The 15013-nt window shown below is 40.6% G+C and overlaps 1 protein-coding gene across 2 annotated transcripts in view; it reads left to right on the top strand.

Moving 5' to 3' along the window:
* LOC126871564 (protein Wnt-7b) overlaps nt 1–15013 on the top strand; it is a 140434-nt gene that overhangs the window by 104470 nt on the left and 20951 nt on the right. The window contains exons 3-7 of one of the 2 annotated variants that reach the window (XM_050630504.1): nt 10810–10924; nt 11316–11387; nt 11542–11617; nt 13819–13998; nt 14656–14971. In XM_050630504.1, coding sequence (XP_050486461.1) covers nt 10810–10924; nt 11316–11387; nt 11542–11617; nt 13819–13998; nt 14656–14971 — 759 coding nt within the window. Of the gene's footprint in view, nt 1–10809; nt 10925–11315; nt 11388–11529; nt 11618–13818; nt 13999–14655; nt 14972–15013 lie in introns of both variants that reach the window. The other variant, XM_050630503.1, reaches the window with a different exon arrangement.

Below are 15013 nucleotides of genomic sequence, written 5' to 3'. Positions count from 1 at the left end.
ACACCTTTTTTATGTAAATTTTACGCGTGAATTACGATACGCCATTAATAATCTTTGAGATTATATAAAAACCGGTCGTTGAGTTGTCAAAGTTTTGAACGTAAAACGCGTATATCGCCGAAAGATAGGTTTTTAAATTAGAAATTCGTTAATTAAAAACTTCGATTCTCTTTGCACATTTTTTCTCTTTGGTGATCATTTTTTGGGGAAGCTTTCGAAGACATCGACGGTACGAATAGTCGAACGGTCGATACAAAAGTAATTTAACGCGGCGTAGAAATAAAAATAAGAAATCGGGAGTCGAAAAATGCCGTTGCTATTGCAACGACGCTTTAACATGACGCACGATGTAAACGTTCCCATTTCAGTTTGTTTTTCCAACAGCAGCTACTTCTCTTGGGACGCGATAACGCGCGACGAAGAGTGTGAATTTGTCAAGTTTGAAAGGACGCTTTCAGTCACCCTTTTAAACGATATTGCTCGGAATAGCGCGTTGCTTGGCGAAGGTGAGAAAGATAAAGACTGAAATTCAGACTTTTGCTTAAGAGCCGAGTTTTAAGAGAAAAATCAAATTTTGCGATATATAATGCAGAAATAACCGGATACTTAACGACAATATTGCGAAGGATCCTAATAGGATCTAAAAGCACGATACGTTTCAACTACCTGTATGTTAAAACATCCCCAAAGTGTCGGTTATTCGATCTTTGAACCCAGTGTATAAAGTTGAACATTTAATATTATCGTTATTTTCATACGTTAATTACCAAACTTTGCTTCAACGGAATTTACTATCGTTAATAACTACTACTCGTGCCTTGTAACTTTTCAAATACGTATCGCTGCTAATATTAGTTCAGTCTCTTCTACTTTCACATCTTCGATATCTACTGCCCCCCCCCCCCCCCCAAGAAAAGCCAACAGAAACAAATGAAAAATCATCGAAAGTGAATTATCTTTCGTTAGACAAATTGAATCACCTGGCGGACATGTTTAGGAACCCGATCTCTTCTACGATAAGCAAAGCTGAACTAGAAATCTACCAATTTTTCTCTCCCGAGGGGTTGAAACGACTCGCGTAATGGAAAGGGGAAAGAAGACACCGGAGCTCGGTATTTTATTGCTTGGACGCGATACGATCGTGCTCGTTACCTTTAATAAGATCGCTCGCGAGGCATAAAATCGCGAGGGCATAATAACAACGTCCCGCGAGCGCAACGCCGGCCACGGACAATGTTATTGTAGGTGGAAGTGTGACGCATCACCGTTTTGAAATACTGCTATCAACGTCAGGACCCGGAATGATCGCGGTCGCGATCGTCCTGGATGCCGGACGTCGTGGAGATTTAGCGCTTGTCAGGACCGTTTCGTTCCAGTTTTACCGCCGCGAGCGTCTCGGATCGCTCGTATATCGCTGCGCGCTAATTAGGCGACAGCTAATTAGCGTGTACTCTGGCTGTTGCGGCTCAATCGTCGAGCACGACAACGCACGGGAAACGTCTTGTCTCGCCAGCGATCGGCTCTCGAACGAACGATGCTGTTCCAGGACTGGTCTTCGACCGCAGTTTCGATCGATTTGATTCGATAACGAATGCGTAAAGGTGGAGTTTTACACGATCTATTACGCGGGTGAAGCTAACGCAGCGTATGCTCGCGCACAGCGATTCGAAAAGTCGTGCCTTTGTTTTCCAATGAATGGTTTCCGATTCTTTGTACGTAATAAATTTTGTACGTTTAGTTAAATTCCATTTATCGATATCGATATTCATCGACAACGTGGTTGATAGAATCAGCTTACAGCGGCGGTCTGCCTAAGTCGATGTGGACGTCGTGTCTGGCGGTTACAGCAAATCCAACCTTAACGGAATTTTTTCGAGTAAGCCAGAATGGAAATAGAACAGGGGATAAATTAAACGGCGAACACGAATCGAGCTTGTCTTCCGGTTACAGAGAAAGATCTCGTGATTATCAAGTGCAGCACCATAAACGCGAAGGATAATAAACTAACGCTGGCGAAGCGACGTAAATCATTGGTTCCGTCCGAGCAAGCGTGCGTTCGGTTCACCACGATCCTGGCTCGATTCGCGCGTGAAAGTAGACCATTTGCCAACAGCTTGCAGCGTAGAGACGCCGGTCCTTTGAGACCGAGGTCCTTTCGATGAAAATGAAACAGTTGCAGATAAGACAGAGATCTATGTTGCACTTGGCCGGAGAAATGTCACGCGAAAAGAATCGATGACATTATTTGTAGCTGATTCTTAGACTTGTAAAAACGTGGAAACACGAAGGATACGAGGAAAGGAATTTCGCAATTTTTCAACTTCCTACAAATGCACGTTAACGGAGAAGATTGAAAGAAAGCGTTCCAATTGAAAATATTATGGAAGATCGTAAAAGGAAGGAGGAATCGGTTGATCCGTCGTTTTTCCATCCAAAGTTTCCCTAAACTCAACGATATACGTATCATTTTCATAAAAATTCCAAATTTAATTTCAAAATATTTTTGTACGACGACGTACGTAAACCTTTCCCTGTGAGATGTTAGTCGTATAGTCGATAAAAACGAATTCGACGTAAATATTATTATCGGCCTTTTCGACGAAACTTCATTTTTCTGATCGTCTTTTCCAACAACCGATATCAACCGTTTCTGACTCACCGAAAAAGTACAAATTGCTGCTTAACCAACGACAAATTGTACCTATACCCACGCGTGCAACTATCGCAGAATTGTTCGCGAGCGAAAATTTCGTATCTCGCAACGAAGCGTACACCTCGAGAGTACTTCGTAAAGCGTAAACGCGCATAAAGCAAAGACGACGTCGACGAACGATTCGTCGATCGATGACCATTGCTCGAGTTAGTTAAGATATTTTAAAACAAAGATTTTAAAGTAAATGATCGTGTTCCCATATATAAAATAGCGAGAGTAACGGATGCAATGATCACAGAAAAAGACATCTTAGACGCGCTTTTATACTCGTCGCGTTTCCAAGATCCAGGGACGGGAGGTAATCGAATAGTCGATACCATGACGAAATCAAAATTCGTTATTAAATTTTAACTGGTACCCCTCGATCATCGTAAACAATCGCCCACGTGAACAAGGCTGTCGCTTATAAATTTCTCGAGGCCATCATACGAGTCACTTAAAACACGATGATATAAATTAAAAGACGTCCGTATCCCACCGATCGATCGCGAACACGGCCCGTTCCTTTTTCGGCTTTACACCGTGCTTTATTGCCTCGACTTAGGGTACCACCGGTTACGTGTTAATTTAGAAACACTCTCTGTCGATGATTATACTCGTACCGTTTTTACTCGAGCACGCGTAGATTCTCGATAGCAGCGGAGATTAAATATCGGAGATTTATGTTGTCGCTCGCAAGCGTCAAGAAATTTTAATTAACCTTTTATATTTATACCTTCTGGCCCAACGGAGCCAGACGGAGAAAGTCTCGATGAAAGATCGATTTCCGATTTGTATTCAACGTCTACATTTCGCGTTATGCGAGGATCCATCGTACATTACAGCTACTCGAGGCAACAAATTTCAATGTGAATCAATAAACTAAACTCTCTCTCTCTCTCTCTCTCTTTTTCTTTAATCTTAGCATTCGACGCGATTTATCAAAAATCAATAGGCTCGAAATACTATATATTTATAAACCCCATAAATTTCACCGACTAGTCAGGTATTTCGAATCTCAACGACGACGCAGCTTCGTTTATCCTTCGTAATATCTTCGGACGTTAATAAGTACCCGGGAAAGAAACGCGATATACACGCGTAAACGTGCAACCTTGTATAACGCAGTGCGCAAATAGATCGAGGCTTGCTCTTCGAAATCAGCGTGCGTCGCGTCCTAATATGGACGCGATGCTCATTTCGTGTTCGCGATTTACAGCTGAAATGAATTTATGGAAAGGCAAGCGTCCTCCGTTTCCTCCGCCCGTTCCAGCAGCCGCCGCCGCCGCCGTGGACGCCGACGAAACGATAAATTTCCCCGTTACCCTCTTCCGACACTAAATAGATGTACGCGCTGCCGTCCTTTGACATAAACGCTCGAGCATAAATTCATCAGGCCCGGGACCGATCCACTCGCCTAACAGTCCTCCGCGTCGCCGCGTATGCGATCCAACGTCCACTCACGGGGAAAACGACCTGTTGCTCGATAAATCGACGCCAACCTCGTGGAGAACGATCCACGGGACGTTGGCTGACGTTACGACGCTTGCGAAGGTAATCTTCCTGTCAACGATGAACCGTGACCGATTGTCATATCGTTAGATCGTATTTTAGATTCTACATTTTTTTCATTTTATCTCTATCGCGCCCTTTAAGACGTTTTCCAACCAATTGTATTTTTCCATTGACAATTTCTTACGTCCAAAGGGGAAACGAAGAGGTAAGTATCGATACGTAAAACGTTAGGTATACTTGTGCCAGTATTATTTGGCAGTAATTGGTAAGAAAGTCAGACCGCGACCGAGAGTATCATCTATCTTGACTTGAGTAATTAAGAAAGTAATTTCTGAAAATAATCGATCGGTGTCCTCAACGACATCTTTCAAGCGTGTGTAAAAATAGAGATAGTTTTAAAGCTCCGTAGATCGAGAAGAATCAACGTCCTGTACTATCGTGTGTTTCTCTGGAAACTCTGCTTACACGGTACATGTAAAATGAATAAAAGGACGAAAATCGTTGCTCGAAATATTTCGAAGAGCGCGACTTTTATTCGGGTAACTGGTATAATGGTTACGGGAAAAATTCGCACGAGTGAAAGCGAACATTTTATCGCTAATTATATGTGAAAGTTGTATGAATGAAAGTGGAGACCATAAACATTTCCAAACAAATGATAAAATTCTTTTTTAACGAGATTGTTCCGAAGAAAAAAAGAAATTCGCGCTCGTTAATGTTCAAAGTCCCTATTCAGCAAACTATCGATCATGCGTTACTTTTATTTTATAATTAATTTTATAATTGGTATAAAATTGTGGGAGTTACAAAGCAACGCAACTGACGCAACTGACGCAACTGAGCAAGGTACCTTAGTACTGAGATGATAATGAGAGATTGTCGATGACGAAAAGCCGATTACTAGGCTATCTGTCGGTAAGCGACGGCGACTAAAAACCGATTAATAGGCTATCGGTCGGTAAAGTGTTAACCGCGTTACAAAAAGAAGACCGTATAAGTACGACAATAATAACCGTAATGTCTCTGTTCAATTAAAGAATTCTTCCGTTACGATACTGATGTCGAAAACAGGCCTTTATCCTCGTTTTGTTGCGTGCTAAACTGGATTTTGCGAGACGATAGAACGAACGATTTTCCTATATCAAATAATTTAATCCGATATAATATAATAATTTATCGTCTGATACGCCGATACACCAAAACGGATACTCTGACAGAGATCTCTTATAACCATACGATCTATAAAGAATTTCAGCACCCCTCGAAAATGATAGAGACTCTACTACGATGTAATTCTGCGGACGTAATAAATTCATAGACGATCGATCACCGATGTAAAACAGAAACTGCGACCGAGATCCCCTATAGCAATGCGATCCATAAAGAATTTCAACACCCTACGAGATGATGGAGACTCTCCTACGAGTCTGCAGATATAATAAATTAATAGATAATTGATCAGCAATGTAAAAGAGAAACTCCAACCAAGATCCCCTATGGCAACACGACCCATAAAGAGTTTCAGCACCCTCGAAAATAGCAGAGACTCTCCTACGTCTCTGCAGATATAATAAATTAATAGACGATCGATCATCGATGTAAAGGAGAAACTCTGACCAAGATTCCCTGTAACAATACGGTGCGTGAAGCATCTCAGCACCCTCGAAAATGATAGAGAATCTCCCAGTCGTCTGTAATCGCGATAAATTAACCAGGCAATTGATCGCTGATAAATCGAAAGAAAAACTACGACAAAGATCCTTTATAGGCATGCGGGAACCTACGCGTTACGAAATCACCGCCATAAAATGATATGAACCCGTGTCGAAGTTACCGCGAAGCGTCCCTTTCGCGTTTAAAAGTCGAAAAAGAACGTTCGGGAAAAAGGCACGTAAGAGAGAAAAAAGAAACATTCGCATAGAGCGCGTGCTACGGTAATTTATATGGAATACGCGAGCACGAATCCTCCGAAGCATTTTCGACTCGGCGTGGATGTCGCGTGCTACATAAATTGGATGCATCGAGACACGCGGGAACGAGCGGCAGATACCGATCTGCTCGTTGGCGTCTTATAAATCAACGAGCCGATCGGCAAGAGATACGGATCTCGGCCGCGTTATAACCCGTGACTACGAGTCGCTTGGCCGATCATGGCGCCCGGCGTGAACGCGTCCATTTTCCTCGTCCATCGGCCGTCAGAGCGACGAGGACCACGTCGAAGACAATAAGAGCATCGAGGGTAGATCACGAGCCGCATACCTTCGTGTAGTCGCCTGCACGCGATGTATTTCATCGGTCAGTCCGCGACGTGTTTCTTGACTCGCGTTCGCACGTCACTTTCACGCGGAGAGGTAAAATGCAACTGGAGGATGATTTAATTTATCCGGTTGTTGATGTATGATTATGTTGCAAGGCATTTTTTAGACACAGTAGATATATCGTTTCATTATGTTAGGATCTTTACGCGTACGATGATCGACGCGAGAACGATTTACGTACTTTTAAATTCGAGTATTTTCGTGAGACGTTTTGCTTTATTAGCATTTTTTATTTGAATATTATTTTGTGATATCGTAGCGTTAACGTTGTAGCAACGTACTATATTATCGTACAATCGAACCTAACAAAATTATCGATTCGTTCTTTGTTCGTTTTCGGTCATATCCATAGAAGGGAATTTCTTAAAAGAATATCGCGGTGGAAGAATTGACGTAAAATTTAAATAAACGAATCGTTCTTCGACGATGCAATAACTTTTGAAGAAATTAACAAAAATTCGAAAATCGAAGTAAAATTGCGGCAACGAACGAGAGCAAAGACGGGCAAAGTTTAGAAATTCTAATCGAAATTCGATCGGGTGTAAGATATAATTTGTAGAAACGTTCTTAGGGATATAGGGAAAGATAAAAGATTTGTAAATTCAAGGTGTTCGGATCAAAAATCTTTCGTTAATGACAAATTTGTAAGAAAATTTGCTACGGATACGTGTAATAAATATTTCGCATCAATCGATCGAACCAGTTACTCTCCTGTTTCAATGACATAGTTTTTAATATCAATCTGACAAGCTGCTACAAACAAGACACTACGTAACATTCGCGTCAAAGCTAAAAGTACAGTTTCAAACTGTACGTTTCCAGATCGAATTTCCAGTTCGATAAAAATGAACAGCTGTATGAAAAATTCGGAATAAATCGAGGCTAGCTTATCGAGAAAAGATCGTAACGAATATATTGAATTTTATTCAAATGCTCTCGTGCTGTGTTTCGAGTAAGCATAAAATATATATACTCATCTATCATGGAGAACACTTTTCTGCGTTATTATTAAACATGAATTATTCATACATACGTTCCCGATAAATGTTTTCACGTTCATAAAGGATGTATCGCATATTTTTATATGCTCGTTGACAACGCTTATATTCTACCCTGTCATACTATTTTACCATGAAGTTTTCTCGTCTGAAATTATTCCTTTGATATAACGTACCGAAAGATGCATATATAATCAAGAAACATACTATTAGGTGAACCATGAATTTTAATCTAGAAACATAAATCGCACAGGTAATCGAAATACGATCCCTATAACGTAAATCCAAACTTGGTTATTCGTTCTATTTACACTTCGATTTACACTTTGTAAGATTATTCCTACTTGAAAAATCTAACCGTCGGTATCTTGTGCGTTTATTAGTCACCGGGCGTTTCCAATATTATACATCCGAATTTGTAAATAATCCTATCTGACATCCCCCTCCCCCGCCCCCTCCCTCTCAACTCCCACTCCTCCCCAAAGTTACACAGCACCCAAAAAGCAAACTACCGAAGCGTCCTGTTTTGCGACCAAGTTTTCAGGACAGAAAAAAAAATAAAAAAATAAAAAAAAAAAGCTCCGCTCCCCAGCGACTTAAAACCAAAAATTGTACCATACAACGAAAAATGTAAAGCGCCGACACATAATACAGCATGGCTACGTCGTACCGCCGCGTATCGGTACCTTTGCCTAACATACCATTACAAAAATTCTCCGTTTATTGTGAATATGTACCTAAAACTGTATTCTTGGACTCAATAAACTTTGAATCTCCTTTCATATTCGCTAGATTCAATTAGTTATCTAAATTAAGTAATATTCACTTATTTATAACACTTACTTATAAATTATACTTATCTATAATAAGTACTAACTTATTATAAATAATCAGCCATGTCACTGCGCCACGCCAGAAAAATTACTGAAAATTCTCAACGCGAGAATTGATTGTAATTTTAATAAATAAATAATAAATAAATAAAAAAAAAATCCTTTCATATTATACATCCGGTAGGTAATACTCAAAAGCACGATAATTTCCATCTGTCTGTCAATCCAATTCTATGCTGGGTAAAATTAAATAACGATATTTCAAAGAAGGGAAAACCAAGTGCAATTCGATAATGGAGTTGGGCTACTCATAAAGTTAAGCTTGTCTGAATCCGTACGGCAAACAGTACGAAATATAACGATTCCTCTTCGTTCTAGCAATAAACACGCGCCAACTCATTGTTCTATGGGCCTTTCGAACGAACCATTCCAATAAACGAAGTAATCTCCAAGGTTGAAAATAAAGTGACCATCTGCACTTTCCCTAAATACCTAAATTACCTCTAAATGCGAGAAAACAACGGTATTCTGTCATTAAGGATTTCGTGACAAGGGTATTACGCTTTTAGAAAGATTCGTTGTAATTGTAATTGGATCTTTTGGATTTAGCGTATTATCAACGCAATATACTTTACTTTACTACTATATACTTTATATTTACGTTGCATACATATACAATATACATTGTAGAGAATACGAATGATATCTGGCTAAAGCTCTACGTCTATGAACGGTAATAGATTTTAGTTTAGAACGTTTCTAAGATTTAAAATCATTATCGATGGAATAGGACGAAATTTACGAAAAAGAAGTTAACGCTAAGGATGTTGCACGAACGATTCACGACTACCGTGCAAGTCTGCAAACGGATATTTCGTAACATCGTTAAAATTGTTAGCGAAGGAGCGAAATTTACGAAAATTTACGAAAAAGGATAGAAAACTAGTTGATCGAAGTTGAAAAAATCGAGTCTACTTCGTCGTTCCATTAGGGCAATAAAAATCAAGCGAAACCCTTGATCGAGAAATCAAAGCCACGATGCGTAAAACCGTACCACGATATTCGATGCATCGCGAAGATTGCTTTGTCAAACTCCATGAAATCGCCTCCGGATCCATCGGATGGCTCTTTGCAGTTTTATTTCACGCGATAATTAGGCGTCGGTGTAAAAGGCGAACCTGACGTTCGAATTAAAGTTGGCCGAGGTTGATGGCTGCCAAGCGAGCGCAAAATCAACTTGGACGCGGGACGGGTATCGCGTAGGTGTTTGAAACGAGCAGGGACCGAGCCGAGGCGAAAGGAAAGGGGGAAAAAAAGAGGCAACATCGAGAGAAGAAAGGAACGCGGCGGTAACTCATTCAGCATGGCAAACGAGCTGAAAGAGCTCCGCGGGTAATTAATTGTGCTAGCGCTTTACGCGACCCTACGTGTGTCGGAAAGCTGTAAATTAGCGTGACGGAAACGCCAGGGGACAGTGTGGGCTTGCGCCGTTGATGTATCATGCTTGTCGACGAAATGAAGTAGATCGGATCGCGCGACGTGGATTAAAACGTGCGCCACGCGGACGAATCGGGCAAAAATACAGCCTCGCACTTAGTAAATGCCATCTTCAGATCGCGCTACGAACAACGTAGGTTTTCCTCGCCAATGTAAAACGAAGTAAAAGCAATTACCCAAAGTTACAACATTTGCGGAGAGAGTCGGACATTTTTAGTTGAGTCAAAGACTGCGAATATTTATGCGTTCGTAGAAAATTTCAGGAACGCGTATAATACGCAAGAGTAAAAATAAGACGTTCAAAGCGAAATATAATATAATACGTTGTAGTATTTAGCAGATGAAACGAATCTCTTATATTTTACTTCTTTAATTGGATTCGTACAGATATGGATTTGCATAGCCAAGTTGTTGGAAACGATAGAATTCTATTTGCATAAAGTACGACGATTAAAATAAAATTGGAAAATATTAGGAATTCTACGCAGAATAATTTCGCGTAGAGTTATTTCGCTCTGTAACGAGTATCTAAAAATTAAAAAATACCAAACATTATTAATCGTCGTGTAAATGTATCTATTCGTGAAATATAGATTTAGAGATTTATAGAAAAAAAGAAAATAGAATCTACTCTGAAAGATTGAACGCGAGTCTTTCCAACAAAAGTTTTAACGTTTTATCGAAAGATTGCCAAACACCGGTCGAACGAACAAAAGAGTAAGTCCAGGTGCACCGGGACAGACAATTAACGCTTTCTTTAAAAAACAGCCTGCTCTTCTTTGTATTGTTCCGAGGATGGTACCAACTATCGTAACTCTATCTGTCGCGCGTTCTTACCACGTTTTTACGTATAGCTGGAAATCCCTATACACGTTTCCTACCTATCGTGCAAACTGGACAGACTGGACTGCTTCGATGCTAGATCTAACAGGAAATTTCTCACTGATCTATTTCAGGAAGCAGGGAAGCAGCTTTCACGTACGCGATAAGTTCAGCGGGTGTAACGTACGCCGTGACCGCAGCTTGCAGCAGAGGCAACATCACCGCATGCGGTTGCGAACCGACCGTAAGGTAAACTCGTTGTCGTTGCTTTTACGTTTGTTTTCTTTTCGCCGGTTAACGCTGGTTATCAAAGCGGCTATGTATGTACTTGAAAGTGTATTCGAAGGTCGTTCCAGTTTCTGTATCGCGTAAGATTACGATCGCATCGCAGGGTCGATAAGAGATCGTTGGATGATATCAGTTCGCAAAAACGGTACGACATTTTCGAACGACCTGATAACATCTGATTAAGGATGGAATTTCTTCGAATAGAAACACAAAAGTTACATACAGCGATAACGCGAAGCTCTCTCGTAAAAATTTCACGCAGAACGACGCAGAAATTTTTCGACGTGCAGTTACCTAATTTCCAATTTAATGGAACGCTTGTTCGTCAAAGTTCGGGTGTTCTTTTTTACAGGACGAGGAAGGAGTTGCCGGCAAATGGCTGGGAATGGGGCGGTTGCAGCGCGGACGTCACCTACGGGATGAGGTAAGGATCATTATCTCGATCCGTAATGAATTCGTAGTCGGTTCCCTTTGCACGTGTCACGTGCGTGTAAAACCTCTATGACGCTGTACGTCACGACAGTTGTTATACACGCATGGATTTTAATATTATAATTTAATGTTAGGTTCGCGCGTAGGTTTCTGGACGCGAGGGAAGTCGAGGGTGACGCGAGGAGCCTGATGAACCTTCATAACAATAAAGCAGGACGGAAGGTGAGTAATGCCAGTCACCCGTTAATGATTCATTCCTTTTAACGCGCAAAAAGTAACGGAAATTTTGTTAACACTAGGTTTACGGGCGTTTCGTGTATACCTATCTCTACGAGCACCCGTCAAATTGACGGGTAAACGAAGATACGCATTTTTCTTTAAAAAATCGATTTATTCAAATTAAGTCCGAAAGGAACGACATTAGGTTTCGCGTTTAAATAAATTATTAATAAATTATCAATAAATAAAAAGTCTTTTTTTTAAATTATCACTAAAAAAAATAACAATAACATTAACGGTACAGGGTAATCGTATCTATTGAGCACATTTTTTGCAAATATACCGAATGTTTGTGCATTTTCCGCATACGATCTTTTTGCGATATATACAATAATTATTACTTTTATTTTTTTTTTACAATAACCCACTTGGTAACTTTTTCGCACTTCTGACGTCGAAGGTGACAGAAACCTTGTTTTCTCCAGCTAATTCCTCGGCTAAACAAAATATGAATTCTTTTCTGGATATTTTCGACCTGGTGCACTCTTTGCGTAATATCCTCTTTGAGTAATATAAAAACTTGAAGGGGCCATCGAAAACTCCCTGCTTTCACACTATATTTGCGTGCCATCTGGTAAAGGGGTGGACGCCCTTTTGCCTAATTGTCTTTATATATATATATCTTTCAATAACTTGTGTATCTCTCTCGCTATTCGAAGATATCGTACGATCGAAAGAATCGTAATTATTAATCTAGATCTTGAAAATTTTAACAACGAAAGATGCCGTATGATAAATACCTTTCAGCGAACAAAGTACCTCCATATCGATACAGTACGAAGTCGGCAAACTATGTAAATTCTAGACGAACCAGGTAGAAAAGGTGTATTGCATTTCGTTATTGTCTTCGCTGAATTTCCCTAGTTCCAGTGACTCGGGGTAGAGTTTGACAATATTTCGTATAAGAGAATGGGGATACACAAATAAGGGTCAAGGGTCGATAGATGTGGAATTTACGAAGATGTTGGGATTTACGAGGGCCGTCCTTTACAATAGGATAATTGTTGCGTAATGGGAAATTCCTTGTACGATGTTAGGATTGTTTGACCCTTGAACCTTTTGAAAATATACGAAAATGAAACTTCTTCGTTGCTTGAAAGATTCGTTCGTTAACTAAAATATTGGATCCGTGAAAACCGATCGAAAGATTATCGAATACGATCGGAAGGGTATTTAACGGTGATCGTTAACAACATAGCCAATCCTAGGTTGAACAAAGTTGTCAAAATTCCAGCGTTGATCTAGTCGTTCGATTTTCTCGCGTCAGAAAAATCATTGTCCGGGAATTCGATAATAAAACGTATATTCGTGAACGGGGTTAAAGTTAAAATTAAGGTTTGCGGGAAAGGATCGAATTCCGTGCGGCAGGTAGAACGCGTAAATGGCGAGGCTTAATTGGGGAAAGTTGCCGGAGCTTTCGTCTTCCACGATGGGCTTTATTATCGAGGCGGCGATAAAAACTCGCGTATATCGTGTGGCTGCCCTCCGCGTACGATCTGTGCACGCGTGTACGGACGCGCGCCTGCTAACGATTTATTCTTAACGTCGATCGCTTCGCCGCGCCGCATACTTTATGCTGCAGACGATTTTTTTCAACCCACCTCTGCACCCGCCCCTCACCGTCTCCCGATAATTCGAAATGTAAACCAGTTTTCTGAGCATACGCGTCGATCGTCGGACGCGCGATCTGCGAAGAGACGGAGAAACGCGTGCATCGAACAGTTCGAACATGGTGCGCACGTGTTCTAATCGCGAGAGAAGAGTTTCGCACTTTTTGCAAAATCGTAGTTCGTCGGTAATCGTAGCGGTTGCTTCACTGTGACGAATGTAGCAGTTTGTACAAAGATGTAGCGTTTCAATCCTTTCGTAGGATATCGTTGGAGCAGCAGCTACTACGGACTACGATCGACGAATAGCACGAGAACGATAGAATTACGATATGAAAATGATAAATGTAACGTAGAACGAATCACGGAAGTACGTGCTCGTATTTTCCCGATTACTTAACGTAACTTAACTTAACAACGTAATTTAAAGATCGTTAAACGATCGTTAACATAGTAGGAAAGATAGAAATTTGAAATTATACTGCTATAAATGGCATGGATTAGATGCTGAATTGCGTGAATATTGTTTCATTGCAGATAGTTAAAGCTCTGCTGCAAACAGAGTGCAAATGTCACGGCGTGTCCGGTTCTTGCACCGTGAGAACCTGCTGGCGAACCTTGCCTAGTTTTCGTCAGATCGGCGATGCACTGATGAAAAAGTATTACAGAGCCAGGCCCGTGATAGCGATTACCCCACCGCCACCCCCTACGATGCAGGTAATTTCTGTAAAAGTGGGTCGACGTTGCCAGGACGTAACGTATGATCATATTCTATAGACGATTGCAACGCTAAACGATTACGTCGCCACGTATGATACGCCTATTTTTCCACTATGTTGCATGAATATATAGAGTTAATACGCGGTTAGCGCGTGGCAAAAATACAAATTTTCTGCGAGAATATAGAAAGCGATTCGTTAACGATAGGTTAACATTCTTTTACGTAGTTACTAAATTATTGGCGACCATGGAAATAATGTTACGCTTTCAATGATAATTTACGTTTTTTAATATTTGTTATCGATATCGAAAATTAAATTGCACAACTCTTACAAATACGAGTTGAATCTTATTATACGTTCGGTTAGCTAACATTTTCTTACGGCGAAATTGTTTGAGATTAGGAATTATGTTTGGAAAAGAATAAGAAAAGAATTTCTATTTATAGATGTACCGACTGTAAACGTGTTTTCAAAAACAATAGCAAACAGGACAATGTATGCGGGCATAACGAGTAGAATGCGATCCTAATCCTACTACCTGCGTATTTATGGATCTTACGAAGCGCGTGACAATAAACTTTCGAATGTAGCATAATAATTCGTAAACTACTTTCACGAGTAATAATTTTATCGTTTTTTATCGTTCTCGTAGAGTCTAGATACGTTGCATTCAACGTCGGCTGAAATAGTGCCGATCTTGGGGAACGACGCGAAAACTCAGGGAAAACCAAACGACGTTGGAAAGACTCGACACGATCGACAACCCCCAAAGAAAGCAACGAAACCGAGGAGGCCACACTTGGTATTAAAAAGGACAAAGTCAAGCGGGGGTTCGAGCGTGGGACAGAAAAGGATTCCAAAGAGAAGCGACCTTGTATTTTTACAACCCTCGCCTAATTATTGCGAGCCAGATTTGGCGCAAGGTAGTCTAGGAACCCAAGGCAGATATTGCAATCGTACTAGCAAAGGTGACGTATCTACGATATTCGATGTCCCATCCTTTTATTGCA

This window comes from Bombus huntii, chromosome 12 (assembly GCF_024542735.1).
Source record: "Bombus huntii isolate Logan2020A chromosome 12, iyBomHunt1.1, whole genome shotgun sequence".
In the NCBI taxonomy this organism is placed as follows: domain Eukaryota; kingdom Metazoa; phylum Arthropoda; class Insecta; order Hymenoptera; family Apidae; genus Bombus; species Bombus huntii.
The sequence above is the reverse complement of the archived record's forward strand: the minus strand, read 5'-3'. Positions and strand labels throughout refer to the sequence as shown.